Source organism: Lipotes vexillifer, unplaced genomic scaffold (assembly GCF_000442215.2).
Source record: "Lipotes vexillifer unplaced genomic scaffold, Lipotes_vexillifer_v1.1 scaffold1093, whole genome shotgun sequence".
NCBI classification, from domain to species: Eukaryota; Metazoa; Chordata; class Mammalia; order Artiodactyla; family Lipotidae; genus Lipotes; species Lipotes vexillifer.
In genome coordinates this window covers 1,488,548-1,511,676 of record NW_006774793.1, presented here as the reverse complement: position 1 = coordinate 1,511,676, position 23,129 = coordinate 1,488,548, and the positions used below count along the sequence as shown (strand labels likewise).

At 49.0% G+C, this 23,129-nt stretch overlaps 3 protein-coding genes across 5 annotated transcripts in view; 2 read left to right on the top strand and 1 right to left on the bottom strand.

Moving 5' to 3' along the window:
- Positions 1–549: 549 nt before the first annotated feature.
- On the bottom strand, positions 550–5,548 carry BCL2L2 (BCL2 like 2). 2 transcript variants are annotated; one of them, XM_007449554.1, is made up of 4 exons: positions 5,417–5,548; positions 5,031–5,118; positions 4,114–4,553; positions 550–3,490 (listed from the first exon to the last, which is right to left on the bottom strand). In XM_007449554.1, the coding sequence occupies exons 3-4, from the start codon at positions 4,543–4,545 to the stop codon at positions 3,341–3,343; spliced, it is 582 nt and encodes a 193-aa protein (XP_007449616.1). In that variant the 5' UTR covers positions 4,546–4,553; positions 5,031–5,118; positions 5,417–5,548; the 3' UTR covers positions 550–3,340. The 2 variants fall into 2 exon arrangements, with proteins under 2 accessions (XP_007449616.1, XP_007449617.1); XM_007449555.1 differs by having other exon boundaries at positions 5,363–5,450.
- A 3,842-nt stretch (positions 5,549–9,390) lies between these two features.
- Positions 9,391–10,614, top strand: PPP1R3E (protein phosphatase 1 regulatory subunit 3E). The gene is made up of 2 exons (XM_007449553.1): positions 9,391–9,873; positions 10,192–10,614. Exons 1-2 carry the CDS (start codon positions 9,457–9,459, stop codon positions 10,612–10,614), a joined length of 840 nt encoding a protein of 279 aa, XP_007449615.1. The 5' UTR covers positions 9,391–9,456.
- A 5,029-nt stretch (positions 10,615–15,643) lies between these two features.
- Positions 15,644–23,129, top strand: part of HOMEZ (homeobox and leucine zipper encoding) — an 11,298-nt gene continuing 3,812 nt past the window's right edge. The window contains exon 1 of one of the 2 annotated variants that reach the window (XM_007449551.1): positions 15,644–15,691. In XM_007449551.1, the coding sequence (XP_007449613.1) occupies positions 15,646–15,691 (46 nt within the window). In that variant the 5' untranslated portion in view covers positions 15,644–15,645. Of the gene's footprint in view, positions 15,692–19,376; positions 19,523–23,129 lie in introns of those variants that run through there. The other variant, XM_007449552.1, reaches the window with a different exon arrangement.

Here is a 23,129-nt window from a genome sequence, read left to right as displayed (position 1 = left end):
TATGTCTGAAGTAGGCAGCAGGATATTGAGGAGAAATGCTCATTATCACATACTTCTGATTTAGTGGCTGAACCACAACAGGGGACTTGATTACATCATAAAGATTTTTGGTAGGTTTTGTTTGTTTTGTTTTGGGTTTTGTTGTGGCCATCCCAAAGTACCATATACACACACACCCTCTCAGTGCTTGGGTTGGCACAGATGGAGTTCTTGGCTTTGGGCATTTGGCTAGGATGGGGGAATGGGAGAACAACTCTGATTTTCTTTTTTCTTTTTTCTTTTTTTGGCTGCATGGCGCAGCTTGTGGGATCTTAGTTCCCTGACCAGGGATCGAAACCGGGCCCTCGGCAGTGAAAGCACAGAGTCCTAACCACTAGACCGCTGGGGAATTCCCTCCTTTTTTTAATTTTTTTTTTTTATTTTTTTATCTCAATACTTTCCCAAATCCCTATTAATCTAATTCTTGGCCTTAACAAGGCCATGATGAGATGCTTAGATCAAGAAATGTCCTGACCCCAGGCTATACAGTATAGAAGTCACAAACCCTGCTCAGTCCTTCTCATTAAACTTCTGGGTTTTATTTATTTTTTTTAATACGACCATTACATATTACACAAAAATAAAAGTCAAATGAACTTGGTATTTATAAATTATTAAATAAAAATACAGGAATATATATTTATATTTATAGAGCTTTTTCTTTTCTTCTAAACTAACCAAATCTGTTCTCCCGCCGCTTTATGATTTTAAAAAAGTAAAATAGTGTATGCCCTAGAATAAGTGGGGAGTGGGATTAATAAGTGCAGGACCTAGCTGCCCTACCTCTGCTCCTTCCTTGGCCTAAGCAAAGTCCCTATTTGTCCCTTAGGGCTCTGGAGAGCAAGAAACACCCTCTCCACCTATTTAATCTCTGAAAAATGGTAATAAGATTTATTTCCCTTATTTAAAAAAAAATGAAATGGATTTAAAAATTGGGAGCCATACTCAGCCTTCTTGGCCAAGAGCTAATCCCAAGGAACTATATGGCTCTAGAAGAGAGTCGCTAGTTTTCCCTGACAGAAGAGTCTCTGGGGTTTCCGTTCCCCCTCAAGCTCAGAAGGGCAGGACAGGTCAAAACTGCCCTCTGTGGTCCCATCCAAGCTATGCTTCCGGGAATCCAGACCAAGCCCTTTTACCCTTTCAGAAAACAGCCTCTCCTTCCACCCAGGTGTGAAGGCCTCAGAGCCGGACTTTTTGGTAACCTGACCACAGTCCCTGCTACCTCTGTTTGCTAAAGGTCCCCAGGAAAGCTACCAGGGCTAGGCGTCCTGTGGTAGAGGGTAGGGGGAAGAGTCTGACCCAAACCTGGGGGAGCACAGGCTCCAATTTGGAGCTGACGGTCTAGTCAGTGGTTTTCCGACTTTGTTTTTCAGCAGCAAACCCCTTAATGCAAATAAAATCTTACCCTGAACCCCGATATGTAAGACAGCTACAGGGGAGCTGTTCTGTTTGAGGGCAAGTCGCCTGGCCTGCTCAGTGCCCCCGCCTCATCTCCCCCAAGGACTCCTGAGGCAACCCCTAGGAAACTTTGGGGCTCTGCCAAGCAGTTGGAAAACCACTGGCCTAGTTTGTCCTGAGCAAGTCAGAGACCCCCCCCACCCCAACTGCCTGCCACAGGCTGGCTCTGAGTGCCTGGTACCAGCATACTCACAACAGACCAAGTGGCCTATGCAGTCCACCACCTCCCCTATAAATACCGTTAAAAAGTGCAGCCCTCTCTCAAAAGCAAAAGTCTGAGCTAAACACCTGAGGCCAATTTTGGTCCCACATTCTTGTGAGTACAACTATGTTGCCACATTCTGGGACCAAGTGAAAATCTCCAAGAGTCAACCATGGTCTAGCTAAGCTGGTCAGTGCTCAGGATCAAGGGCAGGGTTCTAGAGCACTGTGTCAGAAGTCAGCATTGGAGAGCAGCAATTTTAGCACCTAGGAAAGTGCAGCAGTGAGGTCTGGCTCAGGGCATACATCTGGAGTGAAATCATGTCTTTCTCAAAAGAAAAAGCTGTCATCTGAATCTGTTATAGAGGACAGGGAGCTCTAAAGTTAACATCCTCAGACTCTGAGGTACAGACAAGTAAAACCCATGCAAACAGCGTGGCTTCCAAGAAAATATCAATGTTTCGAGGTCCTGGGAGGTACTGTGGAACCCAGACACCTGGCCCTTAATAAAGCAGCACCAAAGCCCACCACATGGAATAGGCCAGTCACGGAGTACACGTCACCCTCACATTCATGGGGTTCAGAGCTGGAATGTTCCTCTCAAGACATCAACATTCTCTCCGAGACACAGTGCAGGACCCAGACTGTATTCCAGATCTGCATTTACGTCCACACACTCAAAAGAAAAATTAGTAAGAGCCCCAATTTAGAGTTTAAGTTTGGGTACAAAAGGTCCCAGAGATAGGGAACACTTTAGGCACCAGTGTGCCCCAGTGGGAGAGGAGGGCAGCAGGCAGCTCCAGCTCCCCGAAGCCTCCACCCCCCGCAGGCTCCGCAGCCCTGCCTTTCTGTCAGAGCCCAGGAGGCAGCAGCAAGTGCGTGATGCACAAGGAAGGGGGACAATGAAGGAACAAGGCCAGCTACAGAAGTGCTCTTCTCTCCAAAGCCCTGCTGACGACTTTCTGCAGAAAAGTTGCCAGAGCCCTCAGTCTGGATACAGTGTTTCTCCCTCAGCCTTGAGGCAGCAGGACAAGGGGAGAGGGGAGGGGACGTTGGGAGGAGGGACAGAGAGCTGCCCCTCATTCTCGCCACTGCAAGAGGGAATGTTTTCTCCTCGAGGAATCCCACTGCCACCAGATTAGACAAGCAGCCCAGCATGCACACGAGCACCCGTGCACATGCACACGCATGTCCCAGCAGCCCATGGTCACAGCCACCTCTCCCTATCCCCTGAGAACCCCAAGCTCCCACTCCAAAGGGATGTTCCTTCTGTGTTTGCCCCAAATCTCACTCACTCAAAGGAGACGCCAACCCCTTATGCAAGTCCACCTTCCTTGGGGCTGCAAATCAAGCTCTAGGTAGAGTTTCATGTGCCTACACCTATAGGCATGATCCCTCCCACCTCCCCCCAACCCTGGAATGAATCCATCTCCTGACTTTCCCAATACATTCCGCAATAGCTCCAGTTCACTCTTTCAACCGCCTGCCTGCCACACTCAAGCTCTCTTGCACGCTACCTTGCCCCCTCCCATCCCCGTTCCATGCCCATCCTTTCCCCTACTTCTTCCAAGGGCATTCCTCTGCTCTGTTCCTGCTCTCCTGTCCCCCAGCTACACCTCGCCCCACCTGGCCCTGGACTTTCTCACTTGCTAGCAAAAAAGGCCCCTACAGTTACCAGGGCCCCCAGTGCCACGGCCCCCGTCAGCACTGTCCTCACTGAGGCCCAGTTCCCCTCCCGCAGACGCCGCGCCTCCTCCAGGGCCCCGTCCCCGTATAGAGCTGTGAACTCCGCCTGTGGGAGAGAAGGGAAGTAGGAGAGAAAGAAGGAGAAAGGGATATCAGGAGAGGAAAGAGTGGAGAAAAGAGGAGAGGGAGAGTTCCAGTTCCATCCACTGCAAGCACTACCCCACCCCCAGCTCCTCTCTGGCCCAAGCTCCTGGCCGCCAGCCCCTCTGATCCCCCCCTGAGCGCCTGGCTCATTTGCCCTTCTCTACGTCAACTGAATCCCATCCTTTCCCTGGCCAAAAATTCTGCTCAGAACTGGCATCCTTTGCCAAGGCTTGCCTTGACCACCACCCATCCCTGATCCCTGACACCCCCATGCCATGTACTCTGGTGTAAAAAATTCCTGATGGCTGGATGCCATTTCTCTGCAGGCACTACACTGTCTACTGTGTATTCTGTCCTCTGCTTTGGACCATGAGCCCACCCAGTGATGACTGCATGGCAGCCCTGGAGTGCAGAGTCCAGTGATACCCATAGTGAGGGCATCTGATTCCACCCAAACAGGGAGACTCAGCCCCCGCGCCTCATTCCCAGCACAGCCGCCCCCAGCTCCAGCCAGAGCCCCCGTCTTCCCCCTGGAGACCAACTTTTCAGAGGGATGTTCAGGGCAGCAATGGAGAAGTTTCTTACCCAGCCCCCGCTGCTGTGGATCCAGTCGGCCAGCCGCGTCTCCAGGTAGGCCACCATCCACTCCTGCACTTGTCCCACAAGTGGCTCCATCTCCTTGTTGACACTCTCAGCACACAGCGCGGCTCCAAAGACAAAGAAAGCCACAAGGCGGCCCCAGTTGGGGCCCCCTTGGAAGAGTTCATCAGAGACCTGGGTGAAGCGTTGCTGGGCCGAGCCCGGGGTCACATGCAGCTGAGCTGCCAGATCCGAGAAAGTGCGCCGGAAGCGGGTCTCGAACTCATCTCCAGCTGCCCGCATGGCTTGGTGCAGCGGGTCAGCTGCTGGGCCCTCCCCGGGGCCAGCTCCACAAACATAACCCTTCTGCCTCAGCTTATAGCCTACAAAGTCTGCCACTAGAGCCCGTGTGTCTGGGGCCGAGGCTGGGGTCGCCATCCGGGCAGCTGTAGGAGTCAAGCACAAAAGACTGGCATGAATATATGGTCAGAGACCCAGAAGGAGGCACTTCAGGTTTGGCCAGCCTATGAGACAGGGAGGGAGGTGAGGGGAAATCTCAGAAACCACTGGGCCGGGACGAGTAAGAACAAGGAGATTAGGCCATGGTGCGGGGCCAGGGCATGAGGGGCTGGCCCTCAAATTCATAATATGCCAAATTAAATGTAAAACAAGTAAATTTCACCTAAAATACTTTAGGTTCTTTTCATAACAAGACAACAGCAGCTCTATGACACCTCTACACCTCCCCCACCAACCCCGCCACAGTACACACCTTTTTGGCTAGAGGAAGGGGCTTAGGACCTCCCCAGAGGCAAGATGTGAAGATGCTGGCAGAGGCACAAGATGGGCGAGAAGACAGGGGCTGAAGGGAAAGGGGGAGAAGCAAAGGGTTGCCTGGGACAGAGAAGGAAGGGGACACTCACCCAGCCTGGATGGCAGCTCTTAGGACCCAGCGCTGGTGGCAAGGAGCCCCCAGCTGGGGCCTTTCATCCTCCTGCCCAGCGTGGAGCCCTGGGAAGGGGAGGGGGAGATCAGAGCTAGGTGGGGAAGACCAGGGATCAGGGTCTGGGCTGAGAAGGGCTGGGGTTGCAGCTCCCGGGACCAGGCCCCTGCCCCCAACGCTCTACCAGCTGTGTGGCCGAATCCATGTTTAATGACTGTCCTCCCGGGAAACCCAGGGCCAAGGGCTTCCTGCCGACACCATCTCTACTCCCGCTCCCCCCAGTGCAGCCCAAAGGCCCAGCTCCTCCCTCACCCCCACCCTCAGCCGGTCTCCAACCCCGCCTGCCTGCCAGGTTAGGGATCTCACGGGTCAGGCCGCTGCCAGGATCTGGCTGTTTCCTGGTGCAGGAGCTGGGAGGGAGGGAGAGAGGGAGGAAGGGAGGGAAGGAAGGAGGGAGGAGAAAGGGGGGGCGGGAGGGAGGGCCCGGCGCCGGGTGATGATGGGGCCCAGAGATGCGTCCAGAGAGAGGGGCGGGGCTGGGACGCAGGCTTGGGAAGGGCCACAACTCAGGAAGAGAGAGGGCCGCTGGAGGCCAGGAAGAGCAGGGCCAGGAGGGCATGGAGAGCCGGACGGGGCTCCTGACCCTGGAGGCTACCCAGAGAAGCCGGCTGAGGCTCAGGAAACCTCAGAGCAAATTCAGCATTTCCAGAAGGTCTCTGATGTTCCATGCACTTGTTGAACTTTTCCAGCCCTGGAACGGGTGTCCAGAAAAGAGGAGCAGTTCCCATTCCGGTGGGAAGTGCCTGCCAGGTGCCTCATCCTGTGGGACTAGCAGACGTGACACAGACACCAAACACTTCACTTCCTCTTTTCTCCAGGACCTTTAACCCAGTGGTCTCTACGTGAGCTGGGGCTTTAGCCAAGCATCAGGGAGTCAGGACTTGGATCGCAAGCAGTTTCTGCAGGTAACTTTATCTTCTTCTTTTTTTTTTTTTTTTTGTAATTAGATTGGTTTCTTTTTTAGTTCTTTCTAGCCAACACATGAACTTATTCTCATTATGAAAAAGTCAAATAATATGGAAGTGTAAAGAAAGAAAATACAAGTACTCAATCCCCCTCCCTCTGCTCTTCCCCCAATTCCACCTCCCTTCCTGGAGGTTGCCAATGTCAAGGTTGATGTTTATCCTTTCAGATTACATATATATATGCACATACATGAATGTCTATCATTTATACAAGGCAGTATGTTTACACAGGGTGTGAAGCCATCTGACCACAGCTGATCCACACGAGGGCACCCTCAGGCATTCTGATTGGGGCCCACCGGCTCTTGCAGCTGGCACTTCCTTCAGCTCCATTTGGAGGGCTCTCCAACCAAAGGCCGAAAGAGGTAACCCAATTTTCCTTCCCTGCTGATTCCCTTTGCTTCTACCTCCAGTCCAAGCCTTGGTATTCCCATCTGCCTCTATGGTAACTAGAGAAGAAAGGTCTTTTTTGTAAAGATGGTGATGACTATTGAAGACTTATTAGGTACTAAGTGCTTTCTTTATACACTTGATATTTTATCTTCACACTAATCCTTATGTTGTGTTATCCTCATTCTATGGATGAGGAAAGTGAGGCTTGGAGAGGTTACGTAATTTACCCAAAGCCACATACTGAGAAGATGGGCCTCAACCTAATTCTGATTTGAAAGTTTGTCTTAACTTTAACACTGTATTGTTTCAAGGTCCCTCTTTGCTTCAGGTAATCAATGCTGTTATCATGCCATTTACAAGGCCAAACTGAATCCACATCATTTGCAAACTCAAACTCAGTTCTCCCCAATATTCTGAACATACCACCGATTCCACTCCTTTATGACTGTATACTTTCAACCATTCTCATTTCTTCTTTGTCCTTGGGCTGATCATTCAGCTGCCACCAGCAAGATTGCCTTCTTCTTCTTCTTTTTTTAATGTAATATTATTTATTTTATTTTTTTTTTGGCTGCGTTGGGTCTTAGTTGAGGCACACAGGATCTTTCCTTGTGGCGTGGGCTCTTTGTTGCGGTGCACGGGCTTCTCTCTAGTTGTGGCGTGCGGGTTTTTTCTCTCTCTAGTTGTGCCGCGTGGCCTCCGGGGCACGTGGGCACGTGGGCTCTGTAGTTTGCGGCACGCGGGCTCTTTCACTGAGGTGCGCAAGCTCAGTAGTTGTGGTGCGCAGGCTCAGTTGCCCCGCGGCAGGTGGGATCTTAGTTCCTCAACCAGGGATCGAACCCATGTCCCCTGCATTGGATGGCGGATTCTTTAGCACTGGACCACCAGGGAAGTCCCAAGTTTGCCTTGTTTTTAATAAAATAATCTAGCCTAGTCCTTCGTTTGCAGTCCTGATTTCTTCTAAGAATTTACTTGAAATAAAAACACTTTTGTCACAGGATCCGAATAGATTTCTGTCTGCCCACCCATTTATTTATAAGCTTGGTGAGAGCAGGCACTGAATTTTATTCACTTTTATGTCCTCATAGCCTAATAGACCCTCAGTAAATGTTGACTGAAGAAATCACTCGATGCCTCTGGCCAGTTATTGAGTAGGCGCAGTCAGATGTTTGAAGATCACTGCAGTGGCTGTTTAAGAAACAAAGACTGCTGGACCAACACAAATTACACCAGGTCCAAAGCTGTGTACCTCAAGGATCTTCTCAGGCCAACACTACAGAGCCAAGGAATGGCAGCTCAAACTGTAGACAAGGCAACAGAGCTTTTCCCAGAAAACCTCGAGCCATTTAGGCTGACGTGGAACCTTACCTATTCTGTCAATAACATATTTTAGCAGAGCAAGGAAGACAGTTTTTAACTGCTTGACTGTAACACAAATTACTGTAGCATTATTTTATACCCTAAAATATGAAAAGAATGTGTCCATGGATTATACACGTATGTGTAAAATAAGAAAATAAAACTCAATATCACTTTAAAAATGAGTCCTGGCTAAACAGCATTGCTATGGTTAGTACTGGAATTAAAATGCAAGCAGGGATAAATTATATAAGATAGCATATGTCTCACTATTTATTTCCAACTTAGTCACTTGTGATTTTACGGTTAAACACTCCTGTTGCTTTAAATTTAGAGATTCCATTTCCACTCTAAGATTCCCCGTTTCAATGCTCTGAGAATGTTAACTATTACCATGAAATGTTTTAATCCACTTATAACTAAGTGGATAAAAGAGTAGACTCTAGAGTGGGACTGCTGACTTCTAATTCCAGCTACCCAAATATTAATTTACGTGACCCTGGGCAAGAGTCCTATCCTGTCTCTCCCTCAATCTTCTCATCTATAAAATAGGCATAATACTCCCTAGTCCTATGATGACTGTATTATATGAGCTAGTATTTGTAAAACAACGGTACTTAGCACACTGTAAGTGCTACACAAGATCAGGAGGAAGTTAGAAAAAAACTAAACTTCACATTTTTTTCCCCACTAATATAGAAAAAAATGGAGTAAAAAGCAGTTCTGTGCCCTTCTTGGAGCTCCCACTGGAACTAGAACCCCGCAGCCCCAGCTCCAAGAGTTATATGTGATGATTCATTCAATAATTTGAGGGCCTACTATGTGCTGAAACTGACCATGAATCAGACACAGCCTCTGCCTTCAAAGAGCGTACAGTCGGGTTAGAGATCAGACCTCTAATCCACTTTTTTACAGATGAGAAAACTGAGGTCCAGAGAAGTTGTGCCTTCCTCAAGGTCACGTAGCTAAATAGCACCAGAGGTGAGACCAGAAAATATGTCTTTCCACAACTCTCAGCTCAGAACTCTTTCAAATGGGCCACCCACCCTTTTGAGTACCACATCTCAGCTTCTGTTTGAGATTCTAACTAGCTTTCGTGACCTTCCCATGTTTTCGCCCACCATCATCCTCCCAAACCTGGAGCCTAGGGTTTGGGAAAGAAGACGTTGAGCCCTGAAGAGAAAGTTACAGGCTGGGCCTTTTGAAAGTTCCCCGAAAAGGAAAGGAAAGGTTATTCTCTACTCCCTGCGTTAACTCTTCCCGAGCCGAAAGGCTGAGGCCGTTAAAAAAGAAAAAAAAGAAAAAAGGCAGAGTGGCCTCACTCAGGACCTGTAGGCTGGAGTGCCCACCTCCTGCTGGATGGGGAGCCACCTGTCAGAGGGCTGTGGGCGACGGCCGCGGGACCGGAGGGTGAGCGCCGCTGAGCGCACGCTCAGAGCAGAGAGACGCAGGAGGTGATGGTCAAATACCCTGGGAGCTGAGGTGGAGGATTCTGAAGGTGACAGCAAGGAGAGTACGCAACTGCGAAGGGCGCCTGAAGCTTCTGCGCCAATACCAGGCGGGTGGGAGACAGGAAAGGAAGGCAGCGCGGCGTCGCTGCGGGAGGGCTCCGCCGGGGCGGGGGGTGCCATGTCTCGCGAGCGGTCCCCCCGCACCGACATTCCCCGCAACCTGAGCTTCATCGCCGCGCTGACAGAGCGCGCCTACTACCGCAGCCAGCGGCCCAGCCTCGAGGAGGAGCCGGAGGAGGAGCCAGGCGAAGGCGGGACGCGCCTCGGGGCCCGATCCCGAGCTCCTGCTCCGAGTCGGGGGCGCAGGGCTCGCTCTGCGCCCGCCGGAGGCAGCGGTACCCGGGTGCCCCACAGCCGCAGCCCCGACACCCGTAAGAGAGTGCGTTTCGCCGACGCGCTTGGGCTGGAGCTGGCCGCGGTGCGCCGTTTCCGCCCGGGAGAGGTGCCCCGGGTACCCCGCCACGTGCAGGTCCAGCTGCAGAGGGACGCCCTTCGCCACTTCGCGCCGTGCCAGTCCCGCGCCCGAGGTCTCCAGGTAGGCGGCAGAGGTACGCCCCTTCCCCAGGACCTCCCCAACTTGGCCTCGGCGGATTTATGGGATTGGATTTATCTAGGAGCACCCATCCCCACCCCGAACCCTGGGCTTGCTCTCGCTCATCCCTTTTGGTGTCCCCATTGGCAGGTGGCTCTAGGCCACTCTCCCAGCTGGGCTCCCCTCTGACTGCCCGGACGCCGGGGTCGGCCTCCGATTGGTCCCGTGCCTCGCCCTGACCCCGCCCCCTCTCTCTCTCCCCTCCCCTCCCTTCTCCTGGGCTCCCTCCTCCCCTTTCCTCCTTTCCCCCTTTCCCAGCAGGAGGCGCGCGCTGCCCTGGAGCCGGCCAGCGAGCCTGGCTTCGCGGCCCGCTTGCGGGCGCAGCGAATCTGCCTGGAACGCGCCGAGGCGGGCCCGCTGGGCGTGGCCGGGAGCGCGCGCGTGCTGGACCTGGCCTACGAGAAGCGCGTGAGCGTGCGCTGGAGCGCCGACGGCTGGCGGACCCAACGAGAGGAGCCCGCCGCCTACGCCGGTCCGGCACCGCCCCCGCCGCGCGCCGACCGCTTCGCCTTCCGCCTGCCGGCGCCACCCATTGGTGGCGCCCTGCTTTTCGCCTTGCGCTACCACGTTAGCGGCCACGAGTTCTGGGACAACAACGGCGGCCGTGACTATGCTCTACGTGGGCCCGAGCACCCGGGCAGTGGTGGAGCCCCGGAGCTACAGGGCTGGATCCACTTTATCTGAGACGCCTGCGGCCGACGGCGGAAAAAAATCAAAGGCACCGGGGGGCTGGGGGATCCCGAAGATTTGGTGGGGAGGAATGGGAGAAACCGATATTGGCGGGGAGCTGCCCTAGAGAGTCAAGCCCGGGAGGGCGAGGAGGATGGGGGAAACCAAAGGGGTGTGGGGTGTGGGTAGAATCAACGAAAGTCGGGGAGGTTGGGGTGGATGTGAGTGGAGGAACCCAAGTCATAGAAGGAGGGAGACGGAAAGGGTGCTGGAAGGTTGGAAAAGAAGCAAAAGGACGATAGTGACGTTCTCTTCCGTGAGTGGGCATTGGGAGAAAGTGAGTAGGTCCGTCCGGCCTAGGCAGTCAAAGGTTGAGGGTAACTCTTTGGGACCGAGGACATATTTTGTGTGAACTAGGAGCCCACCACAGTTGAAATCATTTAGATTGCTGGCTCATTCCCTCTTCTAACTGGCCTTAGCCAGGTTCCCCAGCCCTGCCCATCGTAGCTTTAACTCAGCCATAATTGCCTTGCTTAAGTCCCAGGAACTTGGCCATTGCTCCCCAGCCCCTGACATTATGACAGGATTCGCTTGTCACCCCAGCCCCTAGCTTCAGTCTTCACTGACTGGCTGGGGAGTGATGGCAGGTAGCATCAGAGCTCCTTCCTCCAGCCTCCAGGCAGCCCTGGGGATGAAAATGAAAGCAAAACCAACTCCAGGCTTGTCCTTGTAGCCAAATAATGCGGTGCCTAAGGTGTTGGTGCACTCAGGGGCTTCCAGAAAAATGCCAGCCTTACCTTTCTGGGTGCCTTCTAATGACCTCTAAGCACTTTATGGACTGTATCTGTCAAGAGACAGGTGAATCACAGGATTCCTTCTGCCACAAAAGAAAAGGAAGTCACTGACTAGCTGGATAACTTTGGGCAAGTTACTTCACCTCTCTGGGCCAGAGTTTCCTCCTTGAGAAACTGCATTTGGATTAGGTGATCTCTTAGGCCCCTTCTTGCTCTGACATTTTATGATCTGTGAGGGGCAGAGTGTGGATTAGAAGCCACATTCTTCAGCCTACAGTTGGAGTGCTTACAGTTCAGAACACACAGCACCCCAAGCATGTGGTTGGGCCTGAGAATGGCTCTCCAGTTTTTGACACGTGTTCCAGAGCCCAGAAAGCATCCAGTCTGCAGCAACCAGCCTGCAGCCTCAGGGTATTCCAGGGCCTCTTTCAAACCACAGCTCATCCTCTGCCCCTTGCTTTTGCTCTTCCCCCAACAGACTTCCAGCCTGGGTGCTGTGAGACAGCTTTGGGGAGGTGCCTCTCTAGGGGAAAATGATGCTTGGGAGCCCCCAAAATGAAAGGAAACAACGTCGGGGACTTTCTTGAGTGTAAAGGATTATAGGTATAAGAAACGGAAAACATTTCAAACCAAGAATCAGAGCACCTTGAAAATTAAATGGTACCAGAAGATGGCAGTCTGCTCCATACCCTGAGCAAGTGAAATGGGAAAGCTGGACTCTTCTCCCCATTCACGTTTATGCCTTATGTCTCTCCTGGTTAATCTCAGCTGGTTGTTTTTCCTCTCCTCTCACCCTATGTCTAAGCTCTTTGCTTTTTTCTTTCCTTGTCCCCGTCTCATCACTTTCATTTTTCTTTTAGCATATACGGTATTTACCTTCACTTTCTCTATTTCCATCTGCCTCCCTCTTCATCCTTGTTGAAGATGAAGGAGTGGAGAACCTACTTCCTTTTCTCCAAGACCATGGTTGATCCACCTTCCTCCCTCAGGCTCCTTCTTGACAGTCTTCTAGAAGGGAGAAGAGGGAAAAGCAGTTCCTGATGCTGCAGAGGAACAAGGAGCTCCCAGGTAACCAGCTCCCCACACCCATTTCTATCTGTTGCTGATTTCTCAAGATTTTCTGGATTCCCCTTTTATCTCTTAGTGAGCGAGGGTACACGCACACGTGCCCATACATGCGTTCAGAATAGAGTATGGGGCTTATTACCATGCCCCTCCTCTCCAAATCTTTAATCCTTTGAAGAAAAATGGCTGAAAGACAGAAACCCTGGGTCATTCCTCAAACAAATGCCCATTTAAGCATCATCTTCACCTGGTGGAAAAAACAAAGAATTTCATGCATCTTGTGGATCACCCTCAGGTCAAAGTTCCAGCAGAGTGACGAGAGAAAGTGTACTGAAAGCCACCAGCAATACACTTTTTAGTCACCAATGAAGAGCCCAAGGGAGGATAATGGAGCGGGAGAGTGGGTCAAGGCTCAGTGTGTGATAATCTCTTGCGTAATGTGTATGCATTACTGTTATGTGTATCAGCAGTCGCAAGAGCCCACATTGACTTACGTAGCCACTAAAATCTGGTGTCTTGCATGCTTTATAATCTGCAAAACAACCCTATGAGTTGAGCAATGTTATTCCTGTTTTAGAGAGAAAACAATTCAGAAAAGCTCAGTAATTTGTGCAAGATCACACAGCTAGTAAATGGCGGAGCTAGGATTGTGAACCCAGGAAATCTCCAGAGCCTCAGTGCATAACCATGATGTCATAATATTATCCTTTAAAAACAAAATTAAAACCTTGCCATTAAAAAAAAAAACAAACAAACAAACAAACAAAAAAAACCTTGGCACATACCATCTCTTATTAGGAAAAGACCAACAGTTTCTAATTGTGCTCTGCCTTCCCATCCTCCCAGCCTCCCCAACTGGCTTGGAGAAGGCAAAGCACCAAGGGTCCCAAGCTTCATCTGCTATTTCCAGGAGCTTGCTGCTGCCTCCTGTGCCAGTGTCCCGGCTCTGCAGGATCAGCAAGGAACCACTGCACCTGTGCCTGCGCCTGCTGGAGAACTTGGGAACCCATTTGAACTCCAGCCTTGCCATACATTGGGATTCTCTCCTGGCCCTAGCCAGTCCTCCACACTTGTTGGTATGCTGTGCCCCTTCCTACTACCCCAACTAGCCTTGAGCAGGCCAATTCCCTAAAGTTTCCACTAGAAGGGTCTCTGACTAGGACAGTTGCTGGATGGTGTGTGCTTGGGCCCTCTCTGGGAACCTGAGTGTTACTAAGCAGATAAATGCAAATGGTTGGGGGCAGGGAACCAAGAAGAGTTCATTGTTCCTGAGCTTTTTCTCTAAGAAGTACCCTGGCTCACCCATGCCCCTGTTCTCAGCTTTACAGAACCAAAACATGAGTCTTCTGGTTCTTCCCATACAGAGCTGCCCCAGGGCCTGGGGGTAAGCTGCTAGTCTAATCTGACATGGGAAACACTAGGAATTTGGCAGAAACTTCAGAGATTTGTCATGTGTTAGGCGTTGTGGTAGGGACTTTCCTCTAAAGCCTGATGACTATACGAATGGGGGCAATTTAGGGTATAACCTGTTAGCCATGGACTGGGAAGGGCCATAAGAGAAACCATTACCATGGTCATGGGCTCGGGTCCTTGAAGCAACACAGCAGGAACACTCTTGCTCTTTCCTGTCATCCAGACCTCAGATGTCTTCCTAAGTATTCTTCCTGTTCCTTTGTTTTCTTTTATGAATATAGCTTTTATGAATACATCATTTCTTTTATGAATATATCATTTCTCTTCACAATAAGCCCTAACTCAACTTGGCAATCTAATCCCACATTCCCTTGCTTCTAACTCCTGTGTTTCTCTGGAGCCCCTCTGGATCCTTGCAATCTGCAGGTCATAGAATCCAGAGACCTGAAAAGGCTTGTCTTTAGAGATCACTGGGTCCAGACCCCTCTAGAGATGAGGACACAGGTGCAGAGATGAGAAGGGACCCCAGCAGGGTCAGAGAATTTGTTAGTGCAACTCCAGATGGGACTTAAACCCAGGCCTCCTGACCACCTCCCATTCCCAGGCTATGAAACAGGCCTCTGTCCACACGGTCAGACCCACGATTTTTCATGGCAAGGGACACGTCAGAAATTTTCATTTTCTGCTTCTAGTTTCCATTCCCTTCCCCGTCCAGGCAGAAAGAGAAACAAAAGGGACTGGTATGTCCCCAGCCTTGGCACTTCTTTCAGTGATATCGCTGAAGAACAGTGAAGTTGCTAAAACAAACAACAACAACAAAACAACAACTGAATAATCTACCCATTGAATAGCTAACCTGGAGAGGAAATGAAAGTTTGCTATGTGAATCCCCCTCAAACCACCGTTCTCATCAGACCCTTCCTGAGCCTCCCCACCCTCTTCACAGTGCAGCTCTGTACACTGAGCCCCAGACCCACTCGTATTGTGCCTCACTTCAGCCTCCTCATGCAACTGCTCTCCCTTCTGGATAAAAGACCTCGTAGTTGAAATAAAGTTGAAATATGAAAAGAAGGTATAAGCTACTGAGAAGTATTGTTTGTTTGGGGCTGAGGGTGGCAAGAGACCAAGAGGCACCCTGCATTTCTTGGCCATCTCATTTCTTGCAAGTCCTGTTCCCTGTCTGCTGGAGTCCTCTGGCTATGCAAAAGTTGGATGGGAAGGAGATGTGGAGGAGTTGGGCGGCCCTGGTATGAGACACCCCTATAGTATCACGACACCCTTTTGGGTAGTGGTAGGGGAAGTTACCAGACCCAGCTCATAGCTCCCTTGCACCCAGCACCAGCTGCTGTTGCAGTTGAAGCGAACAGCTCAGGTGAAGGCCCCAGCTCAGGTGAAGGCCCGTGTTTCCCCTTGGTGGTTTGCTTTTCTTAAGGAGGACATTTAAATTACATTCTGCTCCTTAGGCACTGGAGGGAAAAGCAAAGCCACTTTTGTCTATCAAGGGCAATCCTAAAACAAAGGACAAGAAATATGATGGAGAGGAAAAGCGAGGACCTCTATTTGAAAAAGATCAAGTTCTAACATAGTATTGACTCCCACATCACCTGAATGATGAAAAGAGTCCAATTATCCACCAAGTAATGAGACTGTTCCTTATAGGGAAGCCCTAGCCCGAGAATAATCAGATGCCTCATCATTACATCATAATGGCCAAGTTGTGATGTCACTGCAGAGCACCCACTCTTTAGTACACGCATTGTAATTGAAACCGGATATGCTGAAGGGTAGGGTCAGCATGAGGAGCAGATCCCCAAGAAGAGGTAAGTGGGGGCTTTCCATGGGTTCCCTCCATGGCTTATCGCCTAGGGTCACTCTGTGGCCCTAATGTCTTTCCAGACTTCTCACATCTTAGTTTGGTGGTAGGTTTGTCTGAAATCTCTCTTCTGCAAACTCCATTGCAGCTTTTGCTATCCCAAATCCTCAATACTTGCAGTTGTGACTGGTCAGCCCTCACGTCTGTTTTTTAGGACAGAGCGCAGAACACTGGAGCAGGGTTTCCCTAACTGGGGCAGAAACTCACCATATCTGTTTCGTTAGTCCCAGGGATAGATCCAAGTTTTCGTTTGTCTGAAGCATACAACTTTTGGGGCCTTTTTCAAGTAAAATAAATATTTCAGAATGAGAAAAGATATTTTAAAAATTATAACTTTTAAAAAGCTGACAAATATCACAAAATCAAGAAAAATAACAAATTTTAAAAATTACCTATGTGGCAAACCTAAATATTTTCCCCCACAATTTTGTTTTTGGCTGCATGCTCTTTGATAGTCTTTTTATATGATGATTATAGATAATTTTTCCATAAAGAGATAATTCCATCTCCATGATCACTTTAAAAAAATTCTTTATAATTAAAAAAAATTTCACCTTCACACCTTGTAAGTAATAATGGCACATAATTTGGGGGGATTTTTGTCAAACTTGGAAAAACACTACCAAATGTCTTCAGTATATGTGGTGTAAGATTTTGGAGCATTTTCAAATTTGCAATAATGAATATCATAAACTATGAATTTTTGACAGTGGGAGTATTCCTGGAAGCTGTATGTATTAAGTTTGTTAGAGCTGCCATAACAAAATACTTAGACTGGGTGGCTTAAACAGTGGAAATTCTCTCGCGGTTTTGAGGCTAGAAACCTGAGATCCAGGTGTTTGCAGGGTTGATTTCATTCTGAGGTTCCTCTCTCTTGGCTTGTGGATAGCCATCTCCTCCCTATATCTTTACATGGTCCTACCTGCATGTCTGCATCCAAATTTCCTCTTATTATAAGGACAGCAGTTATACTGAATTAGGACTCACCCTAAAGACCTCATTTTAATTTAATTACCTCTGCATAGACCTTGTCTCCAAATATGGTTACATTCTGAGGTACTGGGAGTTAGGACTTTAACATATGAATTTTAGCAGGACACAGTTCAGCCCATAACACTGTAATTACTGTTTATTCACAGAAGTAACTGCAAATCACAGATGTGTAACTCCTACACCCAAACTAAATGTATTCCCAGCTCAGCTTCCTTAGTCAATCCCCAAATGCCCGTGGCCTCTTCATTGCCACTGGACAAAAGGAGAAGTGTGATGGAGGAGGAGTCAGAAAGGAAAGAGACATCAGTCTTGACCAACTGCAGTTTAAATTTTTTTTTTCAAATTCTACAAAAACCTATGATCATATTAACACATTGCTGGGACTCCTCCCATGCTTTGGAAGAGTTCTGTGCAAGAGAGGGCCCTTCCTCCAACTTCCTTAGCTGTTAGGTCATTGTGTGGTCAGTCCTGCTATATTTCTGAGCCATGCAAAGGGAGAGGGAGTTTTCACCAAAGATTAAGGATGATGTGGTAAATCCACATTCTTTAGCACTAGTCCCTGGAAGAGCTGGGATGATTACTGTCTTGCTGAAGGTGGGACCCTCCCTTCTCTGATAATGTCAAGTCTGGACCTCTTCCTCTCTTCCACTCCCCCACCCCAGTCCACTCTATCTTCTAAAGTGTTAGGGTGATAGCTGGTTCACTTTGCCGTACAGCAGAAACTAACACAACATTGTAAAGCAACTATACTCCAATAAAAATTAATAAAACACAAACAAAAAAAAACACACAAAAAAAACATTAATAAAACACAAACAAAGTGTTAGGGTGAAACCCACATAAAGGAGGTAGGCTTCAGCCTGTTCTCCAGAACTGGGGCAGAGGAGTTTCTTCTTTCCTTGGATTCTTCCTCCCTTAAATCTGTCTTTGATTCTTCTCCCTACACCTGAATTGGGAGTGAGTATCCTTCTGAGACAAGAAATGTGACTGAGTTGTCTACCTTTCATAATTCCCAGCCCATGATCTGTGATGCCCAGAGTGACTGACTGAACCCTCCAGGGGCAGCCACTAAATTTTCACAGTTCCTGCCTGGCTTTCCAGCCAAATAAGCGTGAGTTCTTCCAGGTCAATCCAGTTTCATTGTTTGGATTATAAAACAATAAGCTCTCCATCGACAACTGAGGGCTGCCTGCTGCCTACAGTGTTTCACTTTTCCCTTCCTTCATTACATACAAACCACTGGCGTATTGTAATGTCATGATTTAGGAGAAGTTCTGTATGTACCACCAGCCCTGGCTTAAACCCTCAGGGATCAAAAGTTTCTAATTCTAAAGCTGAGAATATTCTCTCTGTTGCTTACTCCTATGATGTTTTTGCAGGATACTAGTTTGAAGGGCATGGCTCTTAGGAGTTGAGATTGTTACTAAATGTATTGAGGGAGAGAGGGGAGGAAGGGGCAAATGCAGGGCCAGCAACGGAAAATGGGGCTCCAAGCTGAATTAGAGATATATTTCTCATGCTTGGCAACCTTGAAAGAGCTCTTGACCTTAGACTGGAGCAATGAAGAATCAGAAGTAGCGATTATGGTGGTTAACTTTTAGGGGGTGCCGGGGGAGTGGCGAGATCTGTGGAATACAGGGCAAAGTCTAAAATTGTTTTATAAGTTATTGTCGGTATATAAGCTATTGTGACCTAAATAATACAAGAGGAGACTAGCATGAGAAGAGTCACTTCAGAAAGTATTGTTCCCAAGTTTTAGTCAGAAGACTGAGAACCTAACTATACAAACCTTTGGCCCAGAATTTCGGTGTGGAATACTGTTTCGGTGGAAAGAGCATTTTATCGCACTCCCTTTCTTGACAACAAAAACCAAGGTCCCCAAATATGAGGCACATTTCCATGTCCTCTTTACTAGGGCGGGTGTGGGGGGGAGCTGGTAAGTCCGAACGAGGTGACCTCCTCTAGCACTTCGTCTTTGAGAACACCTGTCTGGTGACAGCTGGACCCGGGAAGTGGCCGAAGGTGCCGGGCTGCTAGGATCTCGTCTTTAAGGGTGTCCAAGACATTTGATCCATCTCGAGAACAAGTTCCCGGTTGCTCTAGGCGCTTCGTTTACAGTGACGCCGCTGACAGCGGTTGGGCCCTCGTCTGGGAACGCGCGTCTCCTGTGTGAGACTGGCAAAGGGATACTGAAAAAGTCTTCCTTCCGAAGGAAACAAATGGGGAGTAGTTGTAGGCGGTCTGGACAGTTCAGCAAACTGCTGTGAATTTCTTGGGGAATTCCAGGAGGAACATTGCCCAGTGGACCCCGAAGATCCGGCGCCCACAAGGCGAGGGTAGGAGGGGGTACCATTCACTGCATCCTAGCCCGGGGGGACATCTTCTCTGCCCCACGCAGCCAATAGCCACCCCGGCTGAGGCCCACGGAGCCAATAGCCGACTTCAACCGAGGCCCACGCAGCCAATGGCCGGCCCAGTCTGTTCCGCCGGGGCCCGCCCACCTGCGTTCACCAATCAGGACTCGGGCCACCTTGGCACCGCCCCTGGAGCCCGCCCCACCCATCCGCCCCGCCTCCAACTCGCTGAAGCAGGGCTGGGCTAGACGGGCGCGCTCTCGGGGGCGGGGGGGGGGCAGTCCCGGTCCCAGCCCTCCGCGCGGGTGGGCTCGGAGCAGGCCGCACCGGGCAGCAACCCCACTCTCACCCCGGAGGCCCCCTGCCCTTTCTCCCCCTTTCCCCCCGGCCCATGGTGCGAGGCTGGGAGCCGCCGCCCGGGCCGGACTGCGGTGAGTGATCCCCAGCCCTTTCGACTTCCCCTCCCAGCCCCTGTACGATCTCCGACCCCCGGAGCCCATCCCCGCGCTGGGGGGAGGAGAATTCTAGGTTTGAAGTCGCCTGGTTCTCTCTCCTTTCTCCTCTGGACTTTTCGTTTCCCTGTTGTAACTGGGGGAGGGTGAGTGGGTGTGTAGGGAGGAGGGGAAGGCTGGGTAGGGACGCCCTTGGCGAGGGGAGGGTTTGAGATTCTCCTGCTTCCTGGGGCTCATCGCCCCAAGTGCAGGAACTTTTTGTTCTCTGACCCAGTTTGGAGCCTTCTAGACTGCCTGTGAAATGGAGGATAGGAGAAACGTTTCCTTCCCAGGCCTCCCCTCCTCCCCTCCATGACTACCTCCTAGCGACCTCAACACATGTACAGAAACCTGGCCTTATTCCTGGGGAGCAGTGGCCTTTGGGAATGAAAGGTTTAAGAGAAATTGCCCCTTCTGACCCCTACCCAGACATACTCAGAAAACCAACTAGGAAAGTGAGAACCTGAGTCCTCAGAGGTTCCTGGTGTTGCGTCCTAATCTGAGACTTAAAAACTGAAAGAAGACTCAAGCTGAGACCTATTTGGTAATGAGGGCCCAGATGTGATGTTTTATCATATGAACCCCCTTCTCACCATACATTTGAAGCGCTTTTTATGATTAGGATAAGTAGGTGGCAGTAATTGAAGACAAACAAAAAAAAAAACAACCGAAAAAACAAGCCAGTTGGGAATTTTTTAAATGATGCATACATATCTTAAGAACTGTCATTAAAAGTACGTTCATTTCACCAATCTCTTCGGTTAGTGTCCAGGCGTTTTCTTTATGTAAGTATGCTATTTGGCAGTCCCAATTGTCTTTCTAGGATAAACTACATAAGTGAATCTCAAATCTGGCTGCACCCTGAGAACTTTTTAAAAACTACTTATGCCTGGGCCCCAGTCCAGGCTAATTAAGTCAGAATGAGGAGGTTGATGCCCTGGTTTAAGTTTCCCAGGTAATTCTAATGTGCAGCCTGAGCCTGGAGCCACTGCCTCTCATCATCTGTGATTTCCACATTTGGTTTCTTTAAAGTGGAGTGAGAATTTAAACACTTTTGAAGCAATCTGAGTGCAGAATACTTCTGAGTTTTTTAAATCCCCTGCCCCTCCAGTCTTCTACAGTTTTCTTGCCTACTCCCAACTCAAAACAATTTTTTTAATGTACACTCCTTTGTATTATGTCTTTCCAAAGCATTTGACTTTGTTTTCATAGAAACAATTTTTTTCTTTTGGCCGCTCTGTGTGGCTTGTGAGATCTTACTTCCCCAACTAGGGATTGAACCCGGGCCCTCAGCAGTGAAAGCACGGAGTCCTAACTACTGGACTGCCAGGGAATTCCCAGAAACAATTTTTAATGCACTAATTTTTCATAGGTTTATGTGATGTTTAATTATTATATACAGAAAAACAATGAGCCTAAGCAGGTTTGGAATTACACACAACTGGCCTAAGCACATAGGGCAGCTGAAGGAAGCAGCTGACTTTGCCATACTAGAGTAGCCTACCAGTCTCTAGTTTCCAGTGCACTATGGGTATTGATAATGTAATCCAGTAGGGGTCAGTTAAGCCAGGCTTTTGGCCCAGTTGAACACCCCTCACTTCCACTCTCTCCAACTAATATCAATGCCTAGTCGCTTCTAGACTAATTAAGATTCTCTTGAGTCTTCCAGCCATTCTTTCCATTCATTCATAAACTGTTTCTCTTTAAGCATTACCACCATTGCTTTTATTAAGTTGGGAGAACATAAGGCAGAGTTTATTAACCAGGCCTTCTGGGCAATCAGCAAACCCCCCGAGATTATACTTTATGTAATGTGTAAGTGTGAATGTTTATGGGGTGGGGGGGGCAGTAAGTCATAACTTTCTGAGAGTTTATAACTTCTGATTTTCAAAGTGGTTCATGATCCAAAAAGTTGAGAAGCACATGAATTGAATATCACTAAAAGTCCTTTAAGACCCTTGAAAACTATCACCAAAACACATTTCATTCAGAAACATACCTCAGTTCTCTGAATAAAGATTTAGGGAATTTAGCAGGCTCATATCTGGTCTCTCACTTGAACTGTTTCCTGCTTTTAACCATAAGCCTAGACTCGAGGGTGTTTTGGCACCGTGCAGCATGCGGGATTAGTTCCCCCACCAGGGATCAAACCCGTGCCCCTTGCAGTCCTGCAGTGGAAGTGTGGAGTCCTAACCACTGGACCACCAGGGAATTCCCAGCCTAGGTTCAAGTTCTGAAGACCTCTTTTTCCTAGGATTGTGTGAACACCTACACTGGAAGTTTAAGGCAGCCCATTCTTTTCTGCCTTTTGTCCAGGGGTATGGAAAGCCCAAAGGGAAATAAGGGTGTTACCCTGACTGTATTTTTTATTAGTGATTTTAAGTAGCAGTGGGGCATATCTGGCATGGATACAAGTTTAGTAATAATTAAGAATTGATAATACCACTACCACCACCTCTGCCCAGAGGAGTCCTTATTTCTCCAGCTTTCCTTCCCTTTTTCTCCCTTCTCCAAATGAGGTACAAGGACATAAGACACTATAGTGTCTTCACTGTGGTTTTGATTACTGTAGGGTCTGCCCTCTTTGTTATAGTTCTCATGAGCCACTCCCTGGATAGTTTTCTCCTATATCAAAGCCAGATTCTTCCAGGGAGGTACCAGCTCTACAGCTGTGCCCTGATTTAAGCCACCATTCTGTATCAGGAAGTCTTCCACAACTTGTGTTTTGTGTCACTGGAAAACTGTAGATACATACAGTACACCAGATATGACCTTTCCATTACTGTATGTTATACTGAAATATCAAGCTGATATGGGAATCTGACGATAGCAAACCACATGAATGAAAGTAAAATGCTTCCTCGTGGGCTTATAGCTGTGCCTGCCTTATTTCCTGTCTGGCAGTCTTCATCCTCACACTGGACTGCTTTATTCCTTACGCTACCTTTTCCTCGTATCTTAACCGTTACTGTGACCTTAAAAAACAGGACACAGATAAGGTTAAGTGGATGTCAAGTGCTGGAGCATCAAGTATTCTCCAGCTTAGATTTGGTGGTGTACCTGGTGGGCCACAATTTCCAAATGGTGATTTAGTGCCTGGCTGTGCAAGCACTTCCTCACAGCCCCTCAGCTGTGTCTGGGATGGACCTGGAGGGTAAATAAAGGTAGAGCTACCACACTGGCAATTCACCTAGTAATCAAAAAGAACTTATATCCAAATTATGAATTCAATTCTAAAGCAGTGATTTTGCGACTTTTTAAAAGTCGCAAAATCCTTTCTGGAATTATATCCAACTCCCCAAATATAAAAAGTACAAAATCAGAGACACCCTGGTTTCCTCCACTGCTCATTAGGATTAAGACTGCAATAACAGACTGAAACGGTCATTTTAAAGGATTCAGTCTTTGCCTCACGTCCCCTGTTGTCTAAGAGGAGCATTACCTTATATCAGAATCAGCCCGTGAGGCTGAAGCAATGATAAAAGCTCTAATTAATTATTGAGCCTTTACTTTGGTCTAGGCATGATGTCAGTTGCTTTTTTTTTTT

Coding starts and splice junctions, on each gene's coding strand:
- PPP1R3E (XM_007449553.1), top strand. CDS start 9,457: ATGTCTCGCGAGCGGTCCCCCCGCACCGACATTCCCCGCAACCTGAGC. Junction 9,874..10,191: donor CCCGCGCCCGAGGTCTCCAG/GTAGGCGGCAGA, acceptor CTTTCCCAGCAG/GAGGCGCGCGCTGCCCTGGA.
- BCL2L2 (XM_007449554.1), bottom strand. CDS start 4,545: ATGGCGACCCCAGCCTCGGCCCCAGACACACGGGCTCTAGTGGCAGAC. Junction 3,491..4,113: donor TCCACAGCAGCGGGGGCTGG/GTAAGAAACTTC, acceptor TCTCTCCCACAG/GCGGAGTTCACAGCTCTATA.